The sequence below is a fragment of the Xenopus laevis genome, chromosome 8S, assembly GCF_017654675.1.
Source record: "Xenopus laevis strain J_2021 chromosome 8S, Xenopus_laevis_v10.1, whole genome shotgun sequence".
Lineage (NCBI taxonomy): Eukaryota > Metazoa > Chordata > Amphibia > Anura > Pipidae > Xenopus > Xenopus laevis.
In genome coordinates this window covers 99927922-99953385 of record NC_054386.1, presented here as the reverse complement: position 1 = coordinate 99953385, position 25464 = coordinate 99927922, and the positions used below count along the sequence as shown (strand labels likewise).

Genomic DNA, 25464 nt, shown 5'->3' with positions numbered 1-25464 from the left:
CTTCCTTGTTGTACCTTTTGACAGTTTTTCATGTTTTTCCAAGAAGCGGAACCACTCCTGGCAGGATGCAATCTGATCGCTCTTCTCGCTCGGGATGTCCTCTTTGCAGGCCGACTTTAGAAGGTCTAGGTCTTCGTTGGTGATGTTCTCTGTGAGTTCCTCAAGTAAAGAGTCATACTCCTCCATGTCAGCCTAAGAGGAAAGACGATGATGTGATGTTAATGGAACATGGATGAGAAGGCATCTGTAAATCAGGAAATTTAATTTGTTGCATTCCCTTTGGGTGTTACAACAGCTGGAGACCTTGCCTTGTGGTCATGGTTCTCTGATAATTTGGAATATATTGAGGGTTGTTGGGGCAAGTTACATCAATCATCCACCATCTAATAACCAGGAGCTTATTATGAAGAAGGGAGTATCACTACTTCACTGTATTGTTTGTAGAGTAGGCACTCAAAGAGCAGATCCTCCAGGTAGTTGTAGTTTAAAAAACATTTATTGAAGTACAAGTATGAATTACAGCCTTGCGCTTTTTGTGTTCTCGCAACACTTAATCATAGGCTACTGGTAAGCACCTGGGCCTCCTCATATACTCTATGGGGCAAATTCACGAAGCGCCAAACGCTAGCGTTACTTCGCTAGCGTTTGGCATTTTCGTTACTGCACAAATTCACTAACGAACGCTGGCGTAGTTTCGCTAGTGTTACTTCGCACCCTTATGCCTGGTGAAGTTTCGCTAGCGACGTAACTAGGCAAATTCACTAACGCGCGCAGTGTACTGAACGCTACCTTTTACGCCAGACTTCCTTCGCCACCTCAGACCAGGCGAAGCGCAATAGAGTAGATAGGGATTGCTTCAAAAAAAGTCAAAATTTTTTCTAAGTCCCAAAAAACGCTGGCGTGTTTTCTACATTATGGGTGATAGGCTGAAAAAGATCGAAATTTTTTTTGGGGCTCCCCTCCTTCCCCCCTACATTTCCTGACTCATGGCAACTTACCTAGACAGTGGGCACATGTGTAGGGAAAAATAAAAATTTTATTTGATGTTTTGAAGCTTTTTTAGCCACTTGTATTCCTCCATTGAAATTTGAATTTGGCGCCATATGCAAATTAGCCTTCGCTAGCGTAACTTCGCTTTACTTAGCGAATCAACGCTAGCGCAACTTCGCAACCTTACGCTACCCCTGAGCGCAACTTCGGATTTTAGTGAATTTGCGAAGCGCTGGCGAAACTACGCCTGGTGAAGTGCGGCGAAGCTATGCCTGGCGCAACTACGAATCTTAGTGAATTTGCCCCTATGTGTTGAAACACTTTTGATGATATAAAACACTTTTTGATGATATAGTATCACTTCTTCCTCTAGGAAAGTGGTTGTCTGACTTTCTCACTTCAAGATCTCCTTGGAGGTCCAACCTTTAGTCAGAGCCTTCATTCAGGTTGCCAAAATAGAACTGAGATATAGGAAACCACTGATGTTATCAGCCATAGTACCAAGAATATCCAGAACAATAAATAAATATTTATCCACTAATCTTGCTGAACTTCAAGAGAACAAATACAATAGGCATCACCAAAACTAGCCTTTAGACTTCCCAAATTAGCCTACCTTGCCAATGCTCCAGGCCTCTCCTGGGGTAGCCAGTCTCACAGTCCTAGTACAAGAGTGATCATTACTTGCCTACAGGGCTTCTCTATACCAGAAAAGACTCAGGCTAAGAATAGATTTAGCACTTAATCCCATAAAATTCAAATTTGTGAAGGGAATAATGGAGGAACTATTTTTCAGCCTCAGCTGCTGTATTACTGATTACCATCAGCAATTCCCATCCCATAAGTTTTCCTCACTGTAATTGGAATTGGTTCTTCTAATACTTTGATTGGCTACTTGTGGTAAGTCTGTGTATGTACTAATATTCTGATTGGCTAAAGGTTTAAATATGATGCTCAAACCTCACTATTACCAGTTATATGCCTTTTGTACTGTCTACAAAGAAGAATGACTGCCCTCCCAGGCTGGTGCTAAGCTGACAGTTAGATATATTAAATTGGACAAGTCTGTCACATTGATTTTGGGATTACTCTTACTCGTCTGAATGCCAGTGCCATTGATTCTGGGTTCATCCATGACTGTTATTAACTGTAGCTGCTATAAACTAACAAAACACACTTCAATCCTTTAAACTCATAATCCATATTTAGTTCCAGTCAAAAAGCGTCTCCACATCTAAAAATAATTTCATAAAGATATCTGAAATCTTAGCCATAAAGCAGGGCCGGACTGCTGCTTACAATGGGGATCAGATAGGATCTGTGCAGCCACTGGGACAGAATGTTCTGTTATACAGATAGCTAGAATCTCAGCTGCCATAAAGCAGGACAGGACTGCTGCTTACAATGGGGATCAGATAGGATCTGTGCAGCCACTGGGACAGAATGTTCTGTTATACAGATAGCTAGAATCTCAGCTGCCATAAAGCAGGACAGGACTGCTGCTTACAATGGGGATCAGATTGGATCTGTGTTACTGGGACAGAATGTCTTTTATAAATACTACTTCTGTTTATGGATAAATATATCGTGATGACATCACCAAGGTGACATCAGCATTATTTATATGTTACCTACAGTATGCAGGCTTATGAATAATCATATAGGTTTCCTGTATACGGGAGGCATATAAATTCAGGATGATTCATTGCCAATGCAGCTGAGCAGAATGTTGCATTTGCTGACAAATCGCAGTGATATTCAGCAGCCCCTACTGTACTTTACACTCTCCCCTTTGCTGTATTATTACGTGAGTCACCTACAGTTTCCCCTTTATAAATTCCTTATCTGGCAGCAGCACACGCACCATTAACAGACTCAATACACTCCCAATACACCTCCACCGACTTCATCCAAACTGCTCCCTCGGTCGCCACTAACAACAAACCTGAGGCTTTGGGGCGGAAAGTGGTTTTGAAAGAAACCTGTTGTACTAGAGATCTAATGGCCGACATCAACTCCTGCCTAATCAGAGCATCTAATGTAGGTTACTGTACAAAAGGGGCACAAATAATGTACCCCCAGAAGTGAGAAACGGTGTGTTGTTTCACAAACGGAGCCACAAACAGTTCAGCAGGAACAGCCCCTAAGTTTGCTCATAGTCTGTACAGAGAGATCCCATAAAACTATGGCAGCATAGGTATTCCCTGTACTAAGCACAATTCAGCAGGAACAGTCCCTAAGTTTGCTCATAGTCTGTACAGAGATATCCCATAAAACTATGGCAGCATAGGTATTCTCTGTACTAAGCACAATTCAGCAGGAACAGCCCCTAAGTTTGCTCATAGTCTGTACAGAGAGATCCCATAAAACTATGGCAGCATAGGTATTCCCTGTACTAAGCACAATTCAGCAGGAACAGTCCCTAAGTTTGCTCATAGTCTGTACAGAGAGATCCCATAAAACTATGGCAGCATAGGTATTCCCTGTACTAAGTACAATTCAGCAGGAACAGCCCCTACGTTTGCTCATAGTCTGTACAGAGAGATCCCATAAAACTATGACAGCATAGGTATTCCCCTGTACTAAGCACAATTCAGCAGGAACAGCCCCTAAGTTTGCTCATAGTCTGTACAGAGAGATCCCATAAAACTATGGCAGTATAGGTATTCCTCTGTACTAAGCACAATTCAGCAGGAACAGCCCCTAAGTTTGCTCATAGTCTGTACAGAGAGATCCCATAAAACTATGGCAGCATAGGTATTCCTCTGTACTAAGCACAATTCAGCAGGAACTGTTTGCTCATCAGTAGAGAGATCTATACATATGTGTGAATGTTTCAGTGGTATCAATGAATCAGTGAAGGTAAAACACCGCTAGATATAAGGAGCCCATACATACAGATAGCCTAGGGTACAAATGTGCTATATGAAGCTCTTAATAACTCAGGAAAGAAGAATATTTTTTAGACAAAGAGAAACAGAATCAACCCCTTCCAGTCCTTTAATTCTCTGCTCAGTCTATGTGGTGTGTAAGTGCCTGTGCCCCTGCTCGTTAGCTGCTGGTGACATTCTAATTAACACTTTTTGCTGTGCCTTCCACCTCTAGAACGGTGCGAGAGAGAAGAATTGAAGAAGGGATGTCACATACTAATTGGCTGGAGAGAACAGAAGGAATTAGTGCAACTTGTGGGCAGCCAATCCAATGTAGACACTATTCTGGGAATGTCGTCACTGAAGGGCATGGAATAAGGGTAAGTTAGACACATCTACTGGAAATGTGACTTCTAATTATCTGATTGGCTTCAGCTTGGTATCACCATACGAATGCTGCAATATTACAATGTGATATGAATTAAAGGGATTCTATCATGGTTTATATATCTAAATTACTGTTTATACTGCAAATAATTCACTCTACCATGTAAAATTTCAGACCTAACCCAACAAATGTATTTTTCAAGTTGTAATATTGGTGCATCTTGGGTCATTTTGCCTGGTCATGTGATTTCAGAAAGAGCCAGCACTTTAGGATAGAACTGCTTTCTGGCAGGCTGTTGTTTCTCCTACTCAATGTAACTGAATGTGTCTCAGTGGGACCTGGATTTTACTATTGAGTGCTGTTCTTAGATCTACTATGCAGTTGTTATCTGTTTACCTTCCCATTGTTCTGCTGATGGGAGTTGGTGATATCTCTCCAACTTGCAGTGCAACAGTAAAGAGTGACTGAAGTTTATCAGAGCACGAGTAACATGACTGGGGGCAGCTGGGAAACTGACAATATGTCTAGCCACAAAAAAAATCTGTTTGCTCTTTTGAAATACTGATTTCAGTGCAGAAGTCTGCTGGAGAGCACTATTAACTGATGCATTTTGAAAAAAAACATGTTTTGCCATGACAGTATCTCTTTAAAGGGGACCTGTCACCCAAAAAAAATTGTTCCAAATCCTATTTTAGCATGTTAGTCAAGCAAAATGAACTTTAATTACACTGTATAAATTATTTGAATCTTGTTTCCATCAGTCTGGGAATTCATAATGAAAGCAAGCAGGCAGGAGCCATTTTGTGGGACACTGTTATTAAGGCAAGTCTTGTATCATCTCAGAATCTTGTTTGTGCACCAGAATGGGGGACCTGATGTCCATCCCCATGTCCTGGCTACACAATTAAATGGTGAAGAGAACTGGGGAATGTGGGGAGAGCAGTGACATGTAGGAAGTGCTGAATGGAAAGTGAAAGTAATTGCCTAAGACATAGAGGAGGGGCAGACAATATTTGATTGACAGCTGAGATTTTTAAATGAGTTTACAACAGCTATGAACGCTTTAATAAAAAAAAAAGAATTTGGATGTTTAATTTGAAAATTACTTTTATTATACAGCTTTTTATGTCTGGGTGACAGGTCCACTTTAAGTCTGAACAATAAAGCTGGGGGCCCCTGGGTTTCCAGCTCATGATATTAGCAACGTAAAACTGCTAATATCATAACAACTAAAAAAAAAAAAAAAAAAACAACATAAATCGCAAAAGTGCTCAGAAGAGTCAATAGAAATAATCCCACGATTCCTCATCGGCCTAATGAGATTACAAGAAATCTTAATGTAGCCGCCAGTATAAGCGCAAGCTAATTAAAATTAAGATGATGATAAAGGCGAGTTTAGTAGAGGTGGGGAAACTTGTCAGCCGGCGTCTTTGTATTTCTTATTTTTATGAACAATTTCACCTGCTACTAAAGCCTCCCACTCCGGAGCCCACTAAGCCTTGTATCAAATCGAAGTAAAGGCATTTTAGCTTTCGCCGTTGGAATCCTCATTGGCACTACCCTTAATCCTGGCTTTAGAGAGCAGACGGCCACACGCCATTCTCTTTATGTCTGTAAGCTGCTCGCCAATTATTTTTAATTCATTTTGATTCCCCCCGCGACTGCGTTACTGACAGAGAGACTGGATATGCAATAAAACATAAAAGTGATTTGTAGTAAACATGTCATTGGAGAGAAGAAAATTTACAGGAAGGGCATTGTGGGTAATCTGGGGGCATTTGGGTAGAAATAATGAGTACAGTAATGTGGCGTTATGTCTTTCTGCTTGTCTCCCTCAGCTTCCTTCCTGTCATGTGACTAACTACTTCCTTTAGACAGCGGTCTTGTCAGAGAGCTCTCAAAAAGGGTTTAAAATGGAGTGCAATTGTCCTACCGTCTCCATCTTTCCCTACTGTCTCATTCTTGCCCTACTGTCTCCATACTGTCCTACTGTCTCCATCTTGCCCTACTGTTTCCATACTGTCCTACTATCTCCATACTGTCCTACTGTCTCCATCTTGCCCTACTGTCTCCATACTGTCCTACTGTCTTCATCTTGCCCTACTGTTTCCATACTGTCCTACTATCTCCATACTGTCCTACTGTCTCCATCTTGCCCTACTGTTTCCATACTGTCCTACTATCTCCATACTGTCCTACTGTCTCCATCTTGCCCTACTGTCTCCATCTTGCCCTACTGTCTTCATCTTGCCCTACTGTTTCCATACTGTCCTACTATCTCCATACTGTCCTACTGTGTCCATACTGTCCTGCTGCCTCCACCTTGCCCTACTGTCTCCATACTGTCCTACTGTCTCCATCTTGTCCTACTGGCTCCATCTTGCCCTACTGTCTCCATCTTGCCCTACTGTCTCCATACTGTCCTACTGCCTCCATCTTGTCCTACTGTCTCCATCTTGCCCTACTGTCTCCATACTGTCCTACTGTCTCCATCTTGCCCTACTGTCTCCATCTTGCCCTACTGTCTCCATACTGTCCTACTGTCTCCATCTTGTCCTACTGTCTCCATCTTGGCCTACTGTTTCCATCTTGTCCTACTGTCTCCATCTTGCCCTACTGTCTCCATCTTGTCCTACTGTATCCATCTTGCCCTACTGTCTCCATACTGTCCTACTGTCTTCATCTTGCCCTACTGTTTCCATACTGTCCTACTATCTCCATACTGTCCTACTGTCTCCATCTTGCCCTACTGTTTCCATACTGTCCTACTATCTCCATACTGTCCTACTGTCTCCATCTTGCCCTACTGTCTCCATACTGTCCTACTGTCTTCATCTTGCCCTACTGTTTCCATACTGTACTACTATCTCCATACTGTCCTACTGTCTCCATCTTGCCCTACTGTGTCCATACTGTCCTGCTGCCTCCATCTTGCCCTCCTGTCTCCATACTGTCCTACCATCTCCATCTTGGCCTTCTGTCTCCACCTTGCCCTACTGTCTCCATACTGTCCTACTGTCTCCATCTTGTCCTACTGGCTCCATCTTACCCTACTGTCTCCATCTTGCCCTACTGTCTCCATACTGTCCTACTGCCTCCATCTTGTCCTACTGTCTCCATCTTGCCCTACTGTCTCCATACTGTCCTACTGTCTCCATCTTGCCCTACTGTCTCCATCTTGCCCTGCTGTCTCCATACTGTCCTACTGTCTCCATCTTGTCCTACTGTCTCCATCTTGCCCTACTGTTTCCATCTTATCCTACTGTCTCCATCTTGCCCTACTGTCTCCATCTTGTCCTACTGTATCCATCTTGTCCTACTGTCTCCATACTGTCCTACTGTCTCCCATCTTGTCCTATTGTTTCCATCTTGCCCTACTGTTCCCATACTGTCCTACTGTCTTCATTTTGTCCAACTGTTTCCATCTTGTCCAACTGTTTCCATCTTGCCCTACTGTTTCCATACTGTCCTACTGTCTCCATCTTGGCCTACTGTTTCCATACTGTCCTACTGTCTCCATCTTGCCCTACTGTTTCCATACTCTTCTACTGACTAACTCTGATTAACAACTGTGGTGCACTGATAGCAGTAGCCATGTGACATGTTCTGCAGCTCAGTCAGCACAATAAATACATTTCAGTGCATACATTTATCCTAAAGAGTTCTAGATTATAAAGGCAGACTATGTGGTACTATTGTTTAAAGAATTTACATTGATTCAAAGAACAAGAGAGTAGCATGGTTCTAATTGGCACCGTTTAGGACAACACAGTTGAGTATTTGCGCCTAGTTAGAAGTTCTGCATCTGGACTATCTACTTGAACAGTCCCTCTTCCCCACCATGGGGTTTGAAATGGTGGCCATCTGAATATGTACAAAAGTCCTGAAGCATGATGGGATACTAAAGACTTACTTCTGGGACCACAATCTTATCCTCTATGTCTTGGCAGTTGTCTGTGTGTAGTGGTGAGAAAGACCAAAGCAGAGCCATATATTAACTCTCCTCAACATATATTTACTCTCTGACAACACAAGTCAAACACACTTTATGGATGGCAAAAAAAATTATTTTGAGGTTAACTTCTCCTTTGGACAACTTGTCAGAATAGTTACATGGGGACCTACAACCCCTCACATTCAAAAAGAACTTAGAACAACAGAGGGAAGGTTGTGGAGCAAAGGGACTAGCATTGTCTGTGCAGTGCAGTTTTATGTTTTCCACATGCTGCCCCGTGGCTGTGTACCCATGTGATTGGCCGGAAAAGGGGAAGAAGGAGAGAAAACAAAATTACTGATGAGGGAAAAAGCAGTGAGACATGAGAAGATATAAGAGAGAAAAGGAATGGAGAAGGGGATGAGAGTGGCTAGTGAACCCTGGGTGGGGCCCATATACCGGCCTGGCACTGGTTGGAAATAACAAAATGAATAAGGGCTGTTTGATGTGTAAATCATTATGTTCCATACGAGTGTAAGGGAAGTGCTCCGTTTATGTAATCTTATTAGGTTTCTCTTCTTTAGAAATGGAAAGAGGAATTGGTTGAAGTTGAAAGGCGCAGGGTCTCATCCAGGAAGAAGATCTGTCAGGCAGTGTGCCAGTAAGTAATGGGTATTACTGGTATGGATAAGTTAAAGGACTGCAGTTCTAATGCACCTTGGTAGAACAAAGAAAGAAAATGCGATAAATATGACCCAAAAACTAAGTGCTTTCTGGTTTGGACCATATAACTGAGGCATAACTTTGAATGCCGGGTCCAACTAACACCTACACCCCTGGGTTCTGCACCCCTGCTTCTCCCCACCAATGGTTCACACCATAGCAATAAGTAATCCGAGAATAATGCCCACAATGCCTTGCATTTTCTGTCAGTAACATACCTGAGAAGTATGCAAGGGATTGTGGGAAATGGAGTCTTGGCTGGAGTAGAGCTGACACTGAGCATTTCTGTAGTCCAATTGAGAAGGGATTGTGAGCAAAACCTCCTGAGAATCCCGTCACTAATAGATTTGCTGATGTCAAGGCCAGAGGACACAGGACAGTGTGAGTGGCGCCATTGTGTGCTGGACGGGGAAAAGAATAAAAGGAGACCATTTTAATGCAGATCTCAGTCTCAGAGACATAAAGAGACGGGATGTGTAGAACAAGGCAGGGAGGGCTGGCGTTAGATGTGGGAACAGGAAAACAGTTCATGGACAACTAAGAAAGAAACTTGATACAAAGCTGAACACAGGCTCGACTGCCAACCAGCTGGGAAAGACTCCCAGGCCTGTGCTCTGTAGTGCTGAACTTCAAATCTCAACATCCAAACATTCAATTTCAGGGGATGCCGGGAGTTTGTGGTCCCCAGTCTTATTACATTGTCTGGGGCTCATAGATATGAGAAACACCTCACATAAACTACTTGTTACAGGCCCCTCCCACTTACCCATCATTCTATGTGTGTGTCACATGGTATCAGTGAATCAGTGAGGGCAAAACACACGTAGATATGAGGAACCCCTCACATAAACTACTTGTTACAGGCCCCTCCCACTTACCCATCATTCTATGTGTGTGTGTCACATGGTATCAGTGAATCAGTGAGGGCAAAACACACCTAGATATGAGGAACCCCTCACATAAACGACTTATTACAGGCTCCTCCCACTTACCCATCATTCTATGTGTGTGTGTCACATGGTATCAGTGAATCAGTGAGGGCAAAACACACGTAGATATGAGGAACCCCTCACATAAACTACTTGTTACAGGCTCCTCCCACTTACCCATCATTCTATGTGTGTGTGTGTCACATGGTATCAGTGAATCAGTGAGGGCAAAACACACCTAGATATGAGGAACCCCTCACATAAACTACTTGTTACAGGCTCCTCCCACTTACCCATCATTCTATGTGTGTGTGTCACATGGTATCAGTGAATCAGTGAGGGCAAAACACACGTAGATATGAGGAACCCCTCACATAAACTACTTGTTACAGGCTCCTCCCACTTACCCATCATTCTGTTTGAGTGAAATTTAAATTCAGAGAAAGGTTCCAAGACAAAGCTAAGCTCTTTGAGATCCCTTCACATAGTATGAAACTAAAGAGGTTATTGGTATTGATATCAAAGTTTCCATAGTTTTTATACAAGGATCAGGAAGTACCTCAGGGTGATACAAACATGTCTACTGAAATACCAACAGAAAATGCTTCTACTAGGCACAGGCATAACCAAGTAATAGTTGGATATTTACACACACATTTACATGTACTGCAATGTGTCTCTTTTTGTTATGTAATGTGGAACATGCAGAGGCAGCCATCTTGAAAATCACTAGTATACAGATTTGAAGGAGGGAAGATGACAGGGATCTGAGCAAAGTCATTTACCTTCTGTAGGGCTACTGATGTTTATCCTTTGTTAATATCGGCTAGTACACAAATAAAGCAATGGCTGGGAGATCAGCTGGCTCTCTAACCATAGGAAAATATTTCAATAACTGTATTGATGTGAGGAGCCTGTAAAGGAGGCAACTATCATGGGCCCAGTTGGGAAGGGAGTGGGTGCCCAGTGTTAATCTGGCCCTGGGTACAAGGTGGCATCAGTAAAGGGAGGATGGAGGCTATAGGGAAAGATGGAGGCAATTTGGAAAGTAGAACAGAGAGGCAAAATAAAGACACTACGGCTACATGAAGAGAGTGAGGCAAGATGGTGGCAGTAGGAAACACTAGGATGTGCGATAAGGACTCAAGAACACAGTAGATATTGGGATTTGTAGTTCCCTGCTAATGGGACTCCCGGCACTCACGGACTAACCAGACAGTGTGTTACTAATGAACGGGCCTAATGAATGGGCCTAATGAATGGGCCTAAATGAAGCAAATGAGTACAATGGATCCCTGCTTCCAAAGTCACAGACCCTAAATAGCATTATGGGTTCCCAGTTGTAAAAGGTGAAAATAAAATGTCTGTTTTTTGGTTTTATAGACTTGCTGAGAGCAATGTAACGTCCAGTAAACATTCATCTTGTATGATGACTTTCCCTTTGGTTGAATACAGTGTTTTTGTCAGCAGAGCTTCCCATACACCACAGTATTCCCCGGGCAGCAGATAAAGACCTGCCTTTGTGCTCCATTTCTCCCTCTCGGGGGGTAAGTGACGGGTCTCACATCCGGGAACAGCTCAGAGCAGGGGAAGCGACCCCCCTCCCACCACCAACTTTTCATTCCCTGGCAGGATATCCATTTGGTGTTTTGTTTCTTTAAGAGGAAGTTTTCCAGTTGAACTCCCTTTTCCTGAATCACTGAATCAGCCTTTTGGCTTCCGTGGGTGCCCCTGCCTGGTGTCAGACTTGGGACTCACTCAGTATTCAGAGGGGTCTCTTCTGCTTTCAGCTGTTTCACTCCCAGTCTGTCCCACTGGCTTTATGTAACTTTCTTTCAGCCTTTTATCCTTTTCCACCGCACTTTGTTACCCTGTCAACTGCAATGATTAACCCTATCAGTTAATTCATCATGTTAGGGGCTCACAATCCTGCAGTGATGTAAGGGTTATATATTGAGCAAAAGTTCTACTGAATGGGCATGTGACTTTTTTCAATCTTAAAGGAACAGTAACACCAAAATATTGTAGTGTTTTAAAGTAGTAAAAATATCATGTAGTGTTGTTGCCCTGCACTGGTAAAACTGATCTGTTTGCTTCGGAAACACTACTATAGTTCATATAAACAAGCTGCTGTGCAGCAATAGTGGAAATTGAAAAAGGGCTATATGACAAGGTTAAATAGTGGATAACAGATAATGCCATTATGTTCTACAGAGTTTATCTGCTATCTACTGTGTAACCTGAGACTTTTCTCATTTGAATGGTTGTATGAATTGGCCATACAGCAGCTTGTTTATATAAACTATAGTAGTACTTATCTGTTATCTACTGTGTATCCTGTGCTTGAATGGCTGCCCCCATGGCTACACAGCAGCTTGTTTATATAAACTATAGTAGTACTTATCTGTCATCTACTGTGTATCCTGTGCTTGAATGGCTGCCCCCATGGCTACACAGCAGCTTGTTTATATAAACTATAGTAGTACTTATCTGTTATCTACTATGTATCCTGTGCTTGAATGGCTGCCCCCATGGCTACACAGCAGCTTATTTATATAAACTATAGTAGTACGTATCTGTCATCTACTGTGTATCCTGTGCTTGAATGGCTGCCCCCATGGCTACACAGCAGCTTGTTTATATAAACTATAGTAGTACTTATCTGTTATCTACTGTGTATCCTGTGCTTGAATGGCTGCCTCCATGGCTACACAGCAGCTTGTTTATATAAACTATAGTAGTACTTATCTGTTATCTACTGTGTATCCTGTGCTTGAATGGCTGCCCCCATGGCTACACAGCAGCTTGTTTATATAAACTATAGTAGTACTTATCTGTTATCTACTGTGTATCCTGTGCTTGAATGGCTGCCCCCATGGCTACACAGCAGCTTGTTTATATAAAATATAATGTTATTGTTCCTTTAACCACTAAAGCTAAAACTGCTAAAAACCCTCTGTTTGGGTTCCCCTTCCACAGCAGCATTTCCAGTCCTCCCTTCTCCAGGACAGCACGTGCCACTATTAGGGTGTAGGGTTGCCACATGGTCAGTATTTTATCGGCCTGGCTGGTAAAAATGTTGGGTGATGCCAATGTTATTAATAGGGAAAAAAGATAAATATTAAGGAAGGCCGGTATTTTTTTCCAGGAAAAGGTGGCAACCGTAGCCCTGTGCAGTCTTACAACTATGAACACACACAGGCCTTTAAATCCCCTTTAAGAGGCCGAGAGAATCCCAAGGGCATGGTCACGATAAACTTCATAAACAACATGTTAATTTATGGCACTTATGGTTAAACTGAAACAAGAGAAACCCTGCATATCCCAGATCTAGTCTCTAGATTGTAGTCTCTCTGGACTAGAATCCCATAAAACTGCAGGAAACGTTCCCTCTTCCTTTTCTGCATTTTCTTGAGTTTATTTACCAAGGCCCTTTTACTATCTCCACCCCAGACATTTTTTTGCTACCGATTCTGTTCCTGCTGTTGGGGCTAATGAGCTTCTCATAGCAGTTCCCGCTTGTAAGGGTAACTTACCTACTATTAACCCTTCACATAACGAACACCAGTTGGCATGCTAGGGCGAGTTAACTCTTACAGCTCCGCTGTTTTCCTCTGCCTGATTCAGTAATCCGGTGCACCTTAGCACCCCTTTACTATTCCGCCAAGCCCTCCCGTCTCAGTAATCCGGTGCTCGACCAGCACCCCTTTACTAGTCTGACCGGGATCTACCAACAGCACTTCTCTTTGCTTTAAAGGGATCCTGTCATCGGAAAACATGTTTTTTTCAAAACACTTCAGTTAATAGTGCTACTCCAGCAGAATTCTGCACTGAAATCCATTTCTCAAAAGAGCAAACACATTTTTTTATATTCAATTTTGAAATCTGACATGGGGCTAGACATATTGTCAATTTCCCAGCTGCCCCTGGTCATGTGACTTGTGCCTGCACTTTAGGAGAGAAATGCTTTCTGGCAGGCTGCTGTTTTTCCTTCTCAATGTAATGAATGTGTCTCAGTGGGACCTGGATTTTACTATTGAGTGCTGTTCTTAGATCTACCAGGCAGCTGTTATCTTGTGTTAGGGAGGTGTTATCTGGTTACCTTCCCATTGTTCTTTTGTTTGGCTGCTGGGGGGAAAAGGGGAGGGGCCGATATCACTCTAAGTTGCAGTACAGCAGTAAAGAGTGATATATGACTTGAGGCAGCTGGGAAATTGACAATATGTCTAGCCCCATGTCAGATTTCAAAATTGAATATAAAAAAATCTGTTTGCTCTTTTGAGAAATGGATTTCAGTGCAGAATTCTGCTGGAGCAGCACTATTAACTGATTCATTTTGGGGGGAAAAAAATTCCCCTGACAGCATCCCTTTAAGCCCTATTAACCCTATCCTGTGTCTTCCCTTCACTCTGGGTCCCTATCTCGTGGGATATCCACTGTAAACTATTTCCACTACACTCCTAGGGGGGGCAATAAACTACCCATCCTAACTTTCCTAACTCAGACACCTAGTGCCTGCTATACTAAAAGCTGCTATACTAATATTTCCCTTTTTCTTCTTTAGGTCTCCTTTAAAACAGAGCTTCCTTCTCTGGCAGCATCAACAGACATTAATTCTAGGGTGTGTCTCCTTTTTATACCCTCTAGCACTCTGGGCTCCCTCTACTGGTGGGGGAATGAATTACACCTTTTTACCCTTGAGCACCACCTGGTGACCAGTCACCCACATAACACCCTCAACAATTTTAACACTTACATTCACATATTATTCAACCAACTTTCAAACACAAATCAGTTACAACTCCTGACTTTACTTTTCCTTATAAAGCTCACGCGGGGTCACAGTTGTAGATTTGGGGACTTCTGACCATGCAAAAGCCAGAGAAACCCACCTGAGTGCTGTGGGAACGAGTGCAATACAACGACTGCTCCACAGCTTCCCTGTAAGACTTGATAAAGATCACAAGCAAATACCAAACTGTCAGCAGAACAAGGAGCAGGTCTGCATACAGTAGAAATGAGCTGGCAGGTGTAAGTAACATTGTCCAGAGATCTTCTAACTGCGCCCTGGCCTAAAGTCCAAATCCACTTCCTTTCTCCCCTAACAATTAACCATCATCCCCATCTGGTTTCTATAAAAAAAACATTCCCAGAGAGAGGCCTGTGTGAAATTCAAGTGCAGGAGGCCGTCTGCTTGATTCAAAGATTCAACATCATTTCATAAGAGACAAAATATTAGTTTTATTAAACACAAAAGCAACTATATCCATATAAATGATGCTTAGTGATGTAATACGTTATAATTGGAAATCACTTTTGTCACATTATAAACATTGTGCATTATAAGAAATAATTTACCCCCTATTATACAATTCCAGGCTATTAGCAGTCCTCTCAGTGACTTCTAATATCCTTATTATTTACAGTGGGGGGTACATTATCCCTTATAATACATGAGTGATACTCAGAGTTCCCTGTATAACTCAGCCTGCAGCCTTGTGCCTTTATATGGTCACAGAACAACCCCTCAGTGACTTCTAATATCCTTATCATTTACAGTAGGGGGTACATTATCCCTTATAATACATGAGTGATACTCAGAGTTCCCTGTATAACTCAGCCTGCAGCCTTGTGCCTTTATATGGTCACAGAACAACCCCTCAGTGACTTCTAATATCCTTATCATTTACAGTAGGGGGTACATTATCCCTTATAATACATGAGTGATACTCAGAGTTCCCTGTATAACTCAGCCTGCAGCCTTGTGTCTTTATATGGTCACAGAACAACCCCTCAGTGACTTCTAATATCCTTATCATTTACAGTAGGGGGTACATTATCCCTTATAATACATGAGTGATACTCAGATTTCCCTGTATAACTCATCCTGCAGCCTTTTCTCGTAACCCCAATAGTTTCCATTATTCTAACTGCACTAGACTGATATAAGATAACCGTTGCTAGGGGTTACTGCAGGTATATACAGTACAGTATACAGTACATTTAGCATTGGCTGCATGGCCTTGAGGGGATTAGACTTTATTCCCCATTGAATGTGTCCACTGATTAAAGAGAAGCTGCTATAAATGATATACCGCTGTTCCACAACATACGCAGAAGCGCAGTTCCCTCCTGGGGAGGATGATAATTTGTCATATTTCTCTCATATCACACCTCGTATTATATGTGGCGCAGTCATGTGACTCCTCAGGCAACTGACAGTTTAACATCATTAAGGCTCATTGGGGGAGGAGGGAACCATATTGTAATGGGGGGGGGGGAAGTTTAATTCAAAGCCCAGAGGGTAGAGAAGGGTGAGAATAAAATATCCATGTACGTAGAGTGCAGTTTATTTATCACGTTATTTACGCCTATAACACACTAGCGTTTTTTCTGTCTGCCAGGGGTGAGCCTGCCTTATTAGCACCCAAATATTATTCAGTTTGTTAATGGGAGTTTAACCCTCTGGAGGAAAGCTGCTGCCTCTGTATAAATTGCGGCCAAACAGGATTCAGATACACGACCCACCAGCGACGCTCATAGTCCTAATGTGTGTGTATCATATGAGCAGCCTAGAAAGGGCCACTTGTGTGTTTATGCTGCACTTGGATTTATGTACAGGTTAAAGGTAGGGATCCAATGAATCCAGGATTCGGTTCGGGATTCGTCCAGGGTACGGCCTTTTTCAGCAGGATTCAGATTTGGCCGAATCCTTCTGTCAGGCCGAACCGAATCCGAATCCTAATTTGCAAATGCAAATTAGGGGTGGGGAGGAAACTCGCGTTACAATTTGTCACAAAACATGGAAATAAAAACTGTTTTCCCCTTCCCACCCCTAATTTGCATATGCAAATTAGGATTCGGTTCGGTATACTGCTGCCAAACAAGATTATTCTTTACCATGGAACAATGACTGGATCGCAATCGTGTACACCCCAAAGATAATTGTCCAGATATACCTTTTGATATCTTCTAGAGCACCAATCAGATGTCAGTGGTGTAACTATTGATTACCTGAATGTTACCTGAATTCACCTGTGGGCCCTGTACTGCTACATTCAATTGGTGGGTCACCTTTAAGATACCTTTTAGTATGTTGTAGTATATGCCATTCCTAGTAACTTTTCAACTGGCCTTCATTATTTATATATTTTATAGTTTTTCAGTTATTTTCTTTGGTCTTAGCTTTCAAAAGGGGGTCACTGACCCCATCTAAAACAAATGGTTTGTAAGGCTACAAATATTATTGTTATTGCTACTTTTTATTACTCATCTTTCTAGTCAGCCCTTCTCCTATTCATATTCCAGTCTTTTATTCATATCAATGCATGGTTGCCAGGGGAATTTGGATCCTAGCAACCAGGTGGCTGCAATGGAGAGCTGCTGAATAAAAAGCTAAATAACTCAAAAACCACAAATAATAAAAAAGGAAAACCAATTGCAAATTGTCTCAGAATATCCCTCTCTACATCATACTGAAAGTTAACGTAAAGGTGAACAACCCTTTTAATTGTGCAAAGAATGATGCTGCGTAGCACTATGACTGGGGGGGACTCAAGTCTTACTGCATTGCCTGGGGCCCCGTCAGCTCTAACCCAAACTCTGCCTGTTGAGGAAAAAAATTGGAAGAAAATGCCTTTGGCCGAGGAAGGAGACATATAACTCAGCACAGAATATTTAATTCCCATTGCATAACACCGAGCTTTGTTCCAGCCACCGGCCTGTCGCTTCCATTAAGAGGAAATGACTGATTCTCCTCCAGAGGCTGCGCAATATTTATGGCTTCCCCCCTCCCATACTATATATAAAGCTTTTCTAATAATACTTCATGCTGCCTGATATTCGCATTATCACTGTTATCCTGTCTCTACTGCTAAGCCTGAATGCCAAATCATAAGGGGCCAGGCTCAGACGAGAGGAGAATCCCCCATTTTATGGCTTTGTTCCTTTTTTCCCAAATATCTGGGACATTTCCCTCAAATTTACTAAAGGTCGAAGTGGCCGTTGTTACCAAAAATTCGCAAAAAAAAATACAAATTTACAGGGACATTGGCAATTTACAAAAAGGCGTAGAGGACACTAGCGAAAGAGCTCATCGCTAACGAAGTTTCACGCCCTTTCCCCAGGCGAATTTTCGCTCAAACGATTGTTACTTCGCAAATTCATCAAAATGTGAAGTTTCCATTACGTTACCCCTTTTTTGCCAGAGTTTGCTTGGCCAAGGTTATTACTGGCAAACTGATAAGATGAAGCCACATCCTCCTCAATCAGTGACATCATTTCCTGGAGGCTGAAAAGTCATTAAAAACGCCGGCGTTTTTCATTTCACAAATTTCTTTAACCACTTCAGGGGCACGCCACATTTGTTTTAGGGTGGGCTCATGTCTAGGACAATAGAGGATCTCTTTTGTCTTTATTTTGCGCAATGTGTGCAGGGTTGGACTTAGGGTTGCCACCGGCAATCGCGTGCACACTGTGTTCTTAAGGCCCCGGGCCCTTCTTCAAGCCATTCACGGCAAGAAGAGGAACCACAGGGTGTGGATTTAGGCCGACGGGGCTCACGAGATTGTCCCACCGGCCCAGTCCGACCCTTTCCTAATGTGCAGCCGCTGTCCCACCACCAAATCTCCCCCTTAAGCGCCCGATCCAGTAAACATACCTTTCTCTTCCTCCCTCCTGAAACCTCTCTTTGCAATTGGTGACATCATCATCCTGCCCCATCACATCATAGCCCCACCCCTTAATGGCATTACCCCGCCCCATCAACGTCGTCACCTTGCCCCTCTATGACATCGCCCCACCCCTTTATGTGTCGCTACCCATACTGGACAGTAGTGATGTGCAGGTCAGGGTTTCCCTGACCTGCACCCGACCCTAACCCGCCCTGCTAATAACCGAGCCCGCCCACACCCGCTTCCAGGGGTCCTTTTATAGACCCTCGCCACCCGCCGATGACATCACAATGACGTTACAAAAGGGTCGGGGCGAGCAACCACGACACTATAAAACCGGAACCTGGATGCCGGATGCTGGCATTTGAAGATGGCGGGCGGGGAGAGCAGGAGAATAGCTCAACCTGCACCCGCCCACCACCCGTGAGGAGCACTGCGAGGTCGACCTGAACCTGCCTGATCCGCGGGTCCCACAGGTATCGGGTCGTCCCGCACATCACTACTGGACGGTAAGCAGGTCCGGACTGAGAATTAAAATAGGCCCTGGCATTTCAGGTACACAGAGGCCCAATCAGTCCACATAGAGGCCCAAACATCTCCCACCAGCCCACTAAATACTGACTTTCTATGGGACCTTATAGCAGCCCCTCTGGCATTTGCCAGAACCCACAGATTGCCAGTCCGGGCCTGACGGTAAGAACATTTTCAAATAGTGGCTACCTTAGTTGGACTTGGCCGGCCGGGAAAAAACCCGGTGGGCCCCAGGCCTCATGGGCCCCTGCTGGCCACGCACTCACCGGGAGTTTTAAGGTTGGGAGGGGGCTCCTAGGGACTGCCAGGAGGGCCCTTGTTTTGCAACCCAGGTGGGCCCACAAAGCTCCAGTCCGACCCTGGCAGAGCTTTCCGAGGCAAAGATTTGCCCTTTAGTGAATTTCCCCATAGTCTGTGGAAGAGTTTAATGGCAGACAGAAAGGGATTCTGGGAGGCTGACTCAGAGCTCAAACAGGAAATGGCTTCCGTTTCAGGCTTTTATGCTGGAGAAGGCCGCACTCCAACCCTGTCACTTGTACACACCAACTGTCGTCTAAAGAGCGTGCAGGTGAAGGCGTCTGGCCTGACAACTCTCCTGAATTTTTAGGGAGTCTTCTGCTTTCCATAAACCGCACAATTGAAAAGGCTTCTGAACTTACTGAAATATAATAATATTTCTGAAAACAATTGTCATTATTCTCATGTGACAGTCGGTTCAGAAGCCCCCCAAGCCAGCGCAGAACTGATCCAAGGAATCTGACAGAGTCAATTGTATTTGCTCGGCCTGAATGATATGTGAGAATTGACTCGACGCTCAGGAAACAAACGAGGCCTAGAGGGACACAAGCAAATGTTTTTCTTCCCGGTGAAATCTCCATGGCAACCCAAGGGCCCGAGCGAGTCCCCCACTATTCTATCCAAATTGGAACCTTTTCCCCGTTTTCAAAAGAAACTAAAAATTATCTGCCATGTCCCTGGTGCTTTATTATGTGTTATTATATATGTTATTCCCCAGTGTGAGTTTAAAGGGGTCTCAGTACTAACAGGGTCTTATTATTTATATACGGTTATCGGCTTGTGCAGGGGAGCTGACATGTCTACTACCTTTGGACAGGGTCTGAGACCCAGGGGACTCAAGTGACTAGAGGACTAATTATTGGGGTTCCCACTTAGTAGTACGGGGCCCCATGATTACAGCCCTCCCTCCAGCTCTTCTGAATCGCAGATCTGAGCAACACCAGACAGTCATGTGACACCAGTGGGATCCGTGGGGCCCCTTATTTGACCCTTGTTCATAGCTAGAGCACTGTCCCTTTAAGTTCTATTAGAAATAAATAAGAAGTCTGATTTATCGGGAACACTAATAAAACTTTCCAGCAACGTGGGTAGAAATGTATCTCACTGTTAATAGGCTGCCGGCCTCTGTACATAGCGCCTGCCTCTGTTATGTCATTGAAACTTTATTCTAGGGGCTGGTAACTAGCATAATATATCCTTTCATCCCCTCCAGGGCCCAACAAGTGGAGGGTCAGTCAGTTTTAAATAATTCCAGATTCTGCAAAGCTATTCTGGTCTTACATTCAAGCACATGTTATCCCCATTGTCTGCATGGTTTAACCCCACCGCTCCCCCAACCCCTGATCTGTTTTTGCAAATGGAAATAATGATATATATTGTATATTATGGGCCAAGCCAGCCTCCCGCCCCTATAGCTCTCTCATGCTCTCTCACACTCTCTCTTGCTTTCTCTCTGTCCAACGAACAATCCTGTTCTTTATATAGCAGGTCCCATAGATCATTTATTTGCCACATATTGGCACTAGCATAACCCAAAAAAAAGCAATTAAGTATTACAGATTCAATTAATATTTAAAAGAATAAATACCAATTTAGAGCACTTCACAGGTGATAACTACTGCATTTGCCCCCAGTAAGACTGCGGAAATCAGTGGAAAATCTCCAAAAAGCATAGTGAAAATAACATGGAGGCGGTAAGGCAAGATGATGACTGTAGGACAAGAATGGGAAAGTAATGAAAGATGTTTGTAGTTGTGTCAACATGGCAAAATGGCAACATGAGGGCAGATGCCGACAGCAGGACAAGCTAGAGACCTTGGTGGAAGATAGAGACTATAGGGCAAGATGGAGACAGTTGAAGAAGACAAGAACATTAGGATAGTTGGTGACAGCAGGACAAGGTGGAGACAATAGTAGAAAATATAAATTCCTGGGCAAGATGGAGACAGAGGAATGCAATTACTGTAGAGGAAGATGAAAATAGTGGGGCAAGATTGAGACAGTAGCACAAGATGGTGGTAGTAGTGGAAGATGACAGCAGAATAAGATGGTTACAGTAGGAAAAGTTGGTGTCAGTAGTGGAAGTAGGACAAGATGGAGACAGTAGGACAAGATGGAGACAGTAGGGTAAGATGGAGACTGTAGGACAAGATGGAGATAACAATGGTGCCATTAGTGAAAGTAGGACAAGATGGAGACAGTAGGACAAGATGGAGACAGTAGGACAAGATGGAGACAGTAGGGTAAGATGGAGACTGTAGGACAAGATGGAGATAACAGTGGTGCCAGTAGTGGAAGTAGGACAAGATGGAGATAGTAGGACAAGATGGAGACAGTAGGGTAAGATGGAGACAGTAGGACATGATGGAGATAACAATGGTGCCAGTAGTGGAAGTAGGACAAGATGGAGATAGTAGGACAAGATGGAGACAGTAGGGTAAGATGGAGACTATAGGACAAGATGGAGATAACAATGGTGCCAGTAGTGGAAGTAGGACAAGATGGAGACAGTAGGACAAGATGGAGACAGTAGGGTAAGATGGAGACTGTAGGACAAGATGGAGATAACAGTGGTGCCAGTAGTGGAAGTAGGACAAGATGGAGACAGTAGGACAAGATGGAGACAGTAGGGTAAGATGGAGACTGTAGGACAAGATGGAGATAACAATGGTCCCAGTAGTGGAAGTAGGACAAGATGGAGACAGTAGGACAAGATGGAGACAGTAGGACAAGATGGAGACAGTAGGGTAAGATGGAGACTGTAGGACAAGACGGAGATAACAGTGGTGCCAGTAGTGGAAGTAGGACAAGATGGAGATAGTAGGACAAGATGGAGACAGTAGGGTAAGATGGAGACTGTAGGACAAGATGGAGATAACAATGGTCCCAGTAGTGGAAGTAAGATAAGATGGAGACAGTAGGGCAAGATGGACCTGTTATGTAATATAGTGGGTGCATAAGGGTGAGGGTGGGAACAAGGCATGAAGAAGTTATTCCTGCAGTATAGGATGACAGGAACTCATATATAGGTCCAGACAAGAAAATGCACGCACTCCTGCAGCCGTGGTAGTTGAGGTAAAAGAGTCAATTTATTTCTTCATGTTAAAAGTAGCGTCCTAACGCGTTTCGTATCAAAAGATACGTAATCATAGGCCTATTTATCTTTTGATACGAAACGCGTTAGGACGCTACTTTTAACATGAAGAAATAAATTGACTCTTTTACCTCAACTACCACGGCTGCAGGAGTGCGTGCATTTTCTTGTCTGGAGATTTGATTCGCCCAAGCTACGGGTTCGGCGCACAGCACCCGGGCCATCAGATAGACGCGGTGAGTGCCAAGCTAAAGCTGAGTTCATTTTATTTGGATTAGAACTGTTTGACTGCAAGTGAAAGGCCTGGGGTTTGGACACCCAGGCCATCCCGTTCCATGCGGTAAGAATTACCGTGTGGTTGCTAGTTACCTCAATCGTCTCAAAAGAGTGTTATGCTTGATCTGCCTAAATTGTTTAAATTGGTTTGAGTGATTGGGGTTAACAAGCATATAGATCCATCGTCAAATTGGTCCACTTGAGATTAGTAGCCAGCGATCTTTTTTTCTTGTTTGTTCTCATATATAGGTGCCACCAAACCCGTGACCCATCATATGTTGTTAAAATACAATTGTCTGCATCTCCAGACAGCCACTGCTGTCCCCAAAACTGTTCCTGGCTTCCTTCCAACTGTCCAACGAGAAAACCCCATGTAAAATGTATCTGAATCTGGAATCCAAGCAGCTCTCCATCCTTTTGTTTCCCCTTCCCCAGCTGACTGTGCAGTTATTTGTGTCTTGTTGTGTCCTCATAACCTGCACCCCACAGCATTATCATTCTCAGACTGTGAACTAAAGATGCTCTCAGAGAATTCTCTCCCCTCCACCCCCCCCCCCCTTCAATGCAATGGAATGTCCGGCTGGCTGATGGCTTTATGCAAAGATAATGTGGGAGCAAACAAAAAGCCCTATAGAGCGGGGAGGGAAGGGGGAGCACTTGGTGCTTGGAGTTGACAGTGCGGCTTTTGTGTCCATGTTCCCTGCCCCAATTTCACCACCACAGTGTCCTGTTCTTACAGGGACTATTAGCATCCAGGGAAGGCTTCTGGGACAAACAGAAGGCAGTGCCTCGTCATTATTATTATTATTATTATTCAGGCTGGAGGGGGTGGTGTTTATGGCTTTTGTTGTAAAAAAATATGCTCAAAAGAGCGTGAAAGCTGCAAAAGACAAATATTCCCAGGCTCCGACCTTGATATCCCAGTGGGAATGGCTGAGCGGGGACAGATTTAGTGGTGACGTCGGGGGTCTGAGACTTTACAGGGCTCCAAAATAAAAAGTTATTAATAATAATAATAATTGTCCAACCTATAGTGGCTTGGACACCCCAGGCATACAATGATATCATTACGGTTAGCGGTCATAGTGTCTATTTGAACCTCACTTACTACATATGCTACAATCTCCTTGTGCCATTGCCTGGCTATAGGCTACTGGAATTTGTAGTTAATAATCCTGCAATTAATGCCTTTCTTATGAGTAGTTGCAACATGGCTCTGGACTGAACTATCAATGAAAACCAACGTTGGACTTGTCATCGGCCAAGCATTTCCTGATGTGTTTTCTGTGCTTAACCGCCCATACGACAGCCAATGAATAAGGGTCAGGAGGGGTCATTTGGGCTACTAATGAAATGATTCAGGGGGCTTGTAGTATTAGAGAGGAATCTGCTGGAACTGTACGTCTGTGCCGGATCACTGTGGGAATATGGGATGCACAGCTGTCGGATTATATCCCAGGCTTAGGATGTGACGGCCAATCTGGTCCAGTATTTACCCCTCCCTTGTTCCGGATCCCACAGAGCAACCGAGCCCTCCCTAGTATTCAGGTCAAGCCAAAATCATAGCAGCGAGCATCAGCTGACTCCCCCCAAACAGATGGGCCGTCCATGGTTTCCTCGGTGCTTCCTAAACATTCGTAAGCCTCTGAAATGTACAAATCTCATGTCATCAGAGCCCAGTGTAAACTACAGCCCAGGAGTATGCACTAAGCCTGGCCCCTCCAGCCTGAGTCAGCAGCTTATTGGCCCATGTAGGGACCCTTCCGACAGATATTTGCCCGCACATTGTCCAGATATTTATTGGGTATGTTTGAAAGTTCTGTTGGGTGAGGGTCCCATTGGAGCGTTAATGGGTCTGTATAGACCTACACTAGGATCCAACCAGAACATTAGAACCTCCACAAGGCACAGACCAACGCTCCTCCTGGAACTAGAACATCAAATCATTGACATGAATAGTCAAATGTTTAAATGTTCCAGAGCATTAGAACGTTCCTAGACCAACCTTAAGTCAGTTGGAGCATCCAGACCTCCAAAGAGTAAATCTAACCTTTAAGAAATCTAAACAATGGTATTTTAAGCCAACTGTCGCCTTTATTAGGAACATCAGCTTCAAAATGCCATTTTGAAGTGTTCAATACGAGAACCATTGAATATTCACACAACCTAGAACTAACCTGCAACCAGTGTATTGGAACATTCAAAGTACTAGAACCAACCTCTAGCCAGAGTACTATAATATTTAAAGTACTAGAAAGTACTAGAATCAACCTGTAGCCAGAGTACTAGAACATGCAAAGTACTAGAACCACCCTATAGCCAGAGTACTATAATATTTAAAGTATTCAAAAGTACTAGAATCAACCTGTAGCCAGAGTACTAGAACATGCAAAGTACTAGAACCACCCTATAGCCAGAGTACTATAATATTTAAAGTATTCAAAAGTACTAGAATCAACCTGTAGCCAGAGTACTAGAACATGCAAAGTACTAGAACCACCCTATAGCCAGAGTACTATAATATTTAAAGTACTAGAAAGTACTAGAATCAACCTGTAGCCAGACTACTAGAACATGCAAAGTACTAGAACCACCCTATAGCCAGAGTACTATAATATTTAAAGTACTAGAAAGTACTAGAATCAACCTGTGGCCAGACTACTAGAACATGCAAAGTACTAGAACTACCCTATAGCCAGAGTACTATAATATTTAAAGTATTCGAAAGTACTAGAATCAACCTGTAGCCAGAGTACTAGA

The 25464-nt window shown here is 43.4% G+C and overlaps 1 protein-coding gene across 1 annotated transcript in view; it reads right to left on the bottom strand.

The window, feature by feature from the left end:
* pea15.S (proliferation and apoptosis adaptor protein 15 S homeolog) overlaps positions 1–25464 on the bottom strand; it is a 47469-nt gene that overhangs the window by 13260 nt on the left and 8745 nt on the right. Inside the window, exon 2 of the mRNA XM_018233513.2 lies at positions 15–192. Coding sequence (XP_018089002.1) covers positions 15–186 — 172 coding nt within the window. The 5' untranslated portion in view covers positions 187–192. The remainder of the gene's footprint in view (positions 1–14; positions 193–25464) is intronic.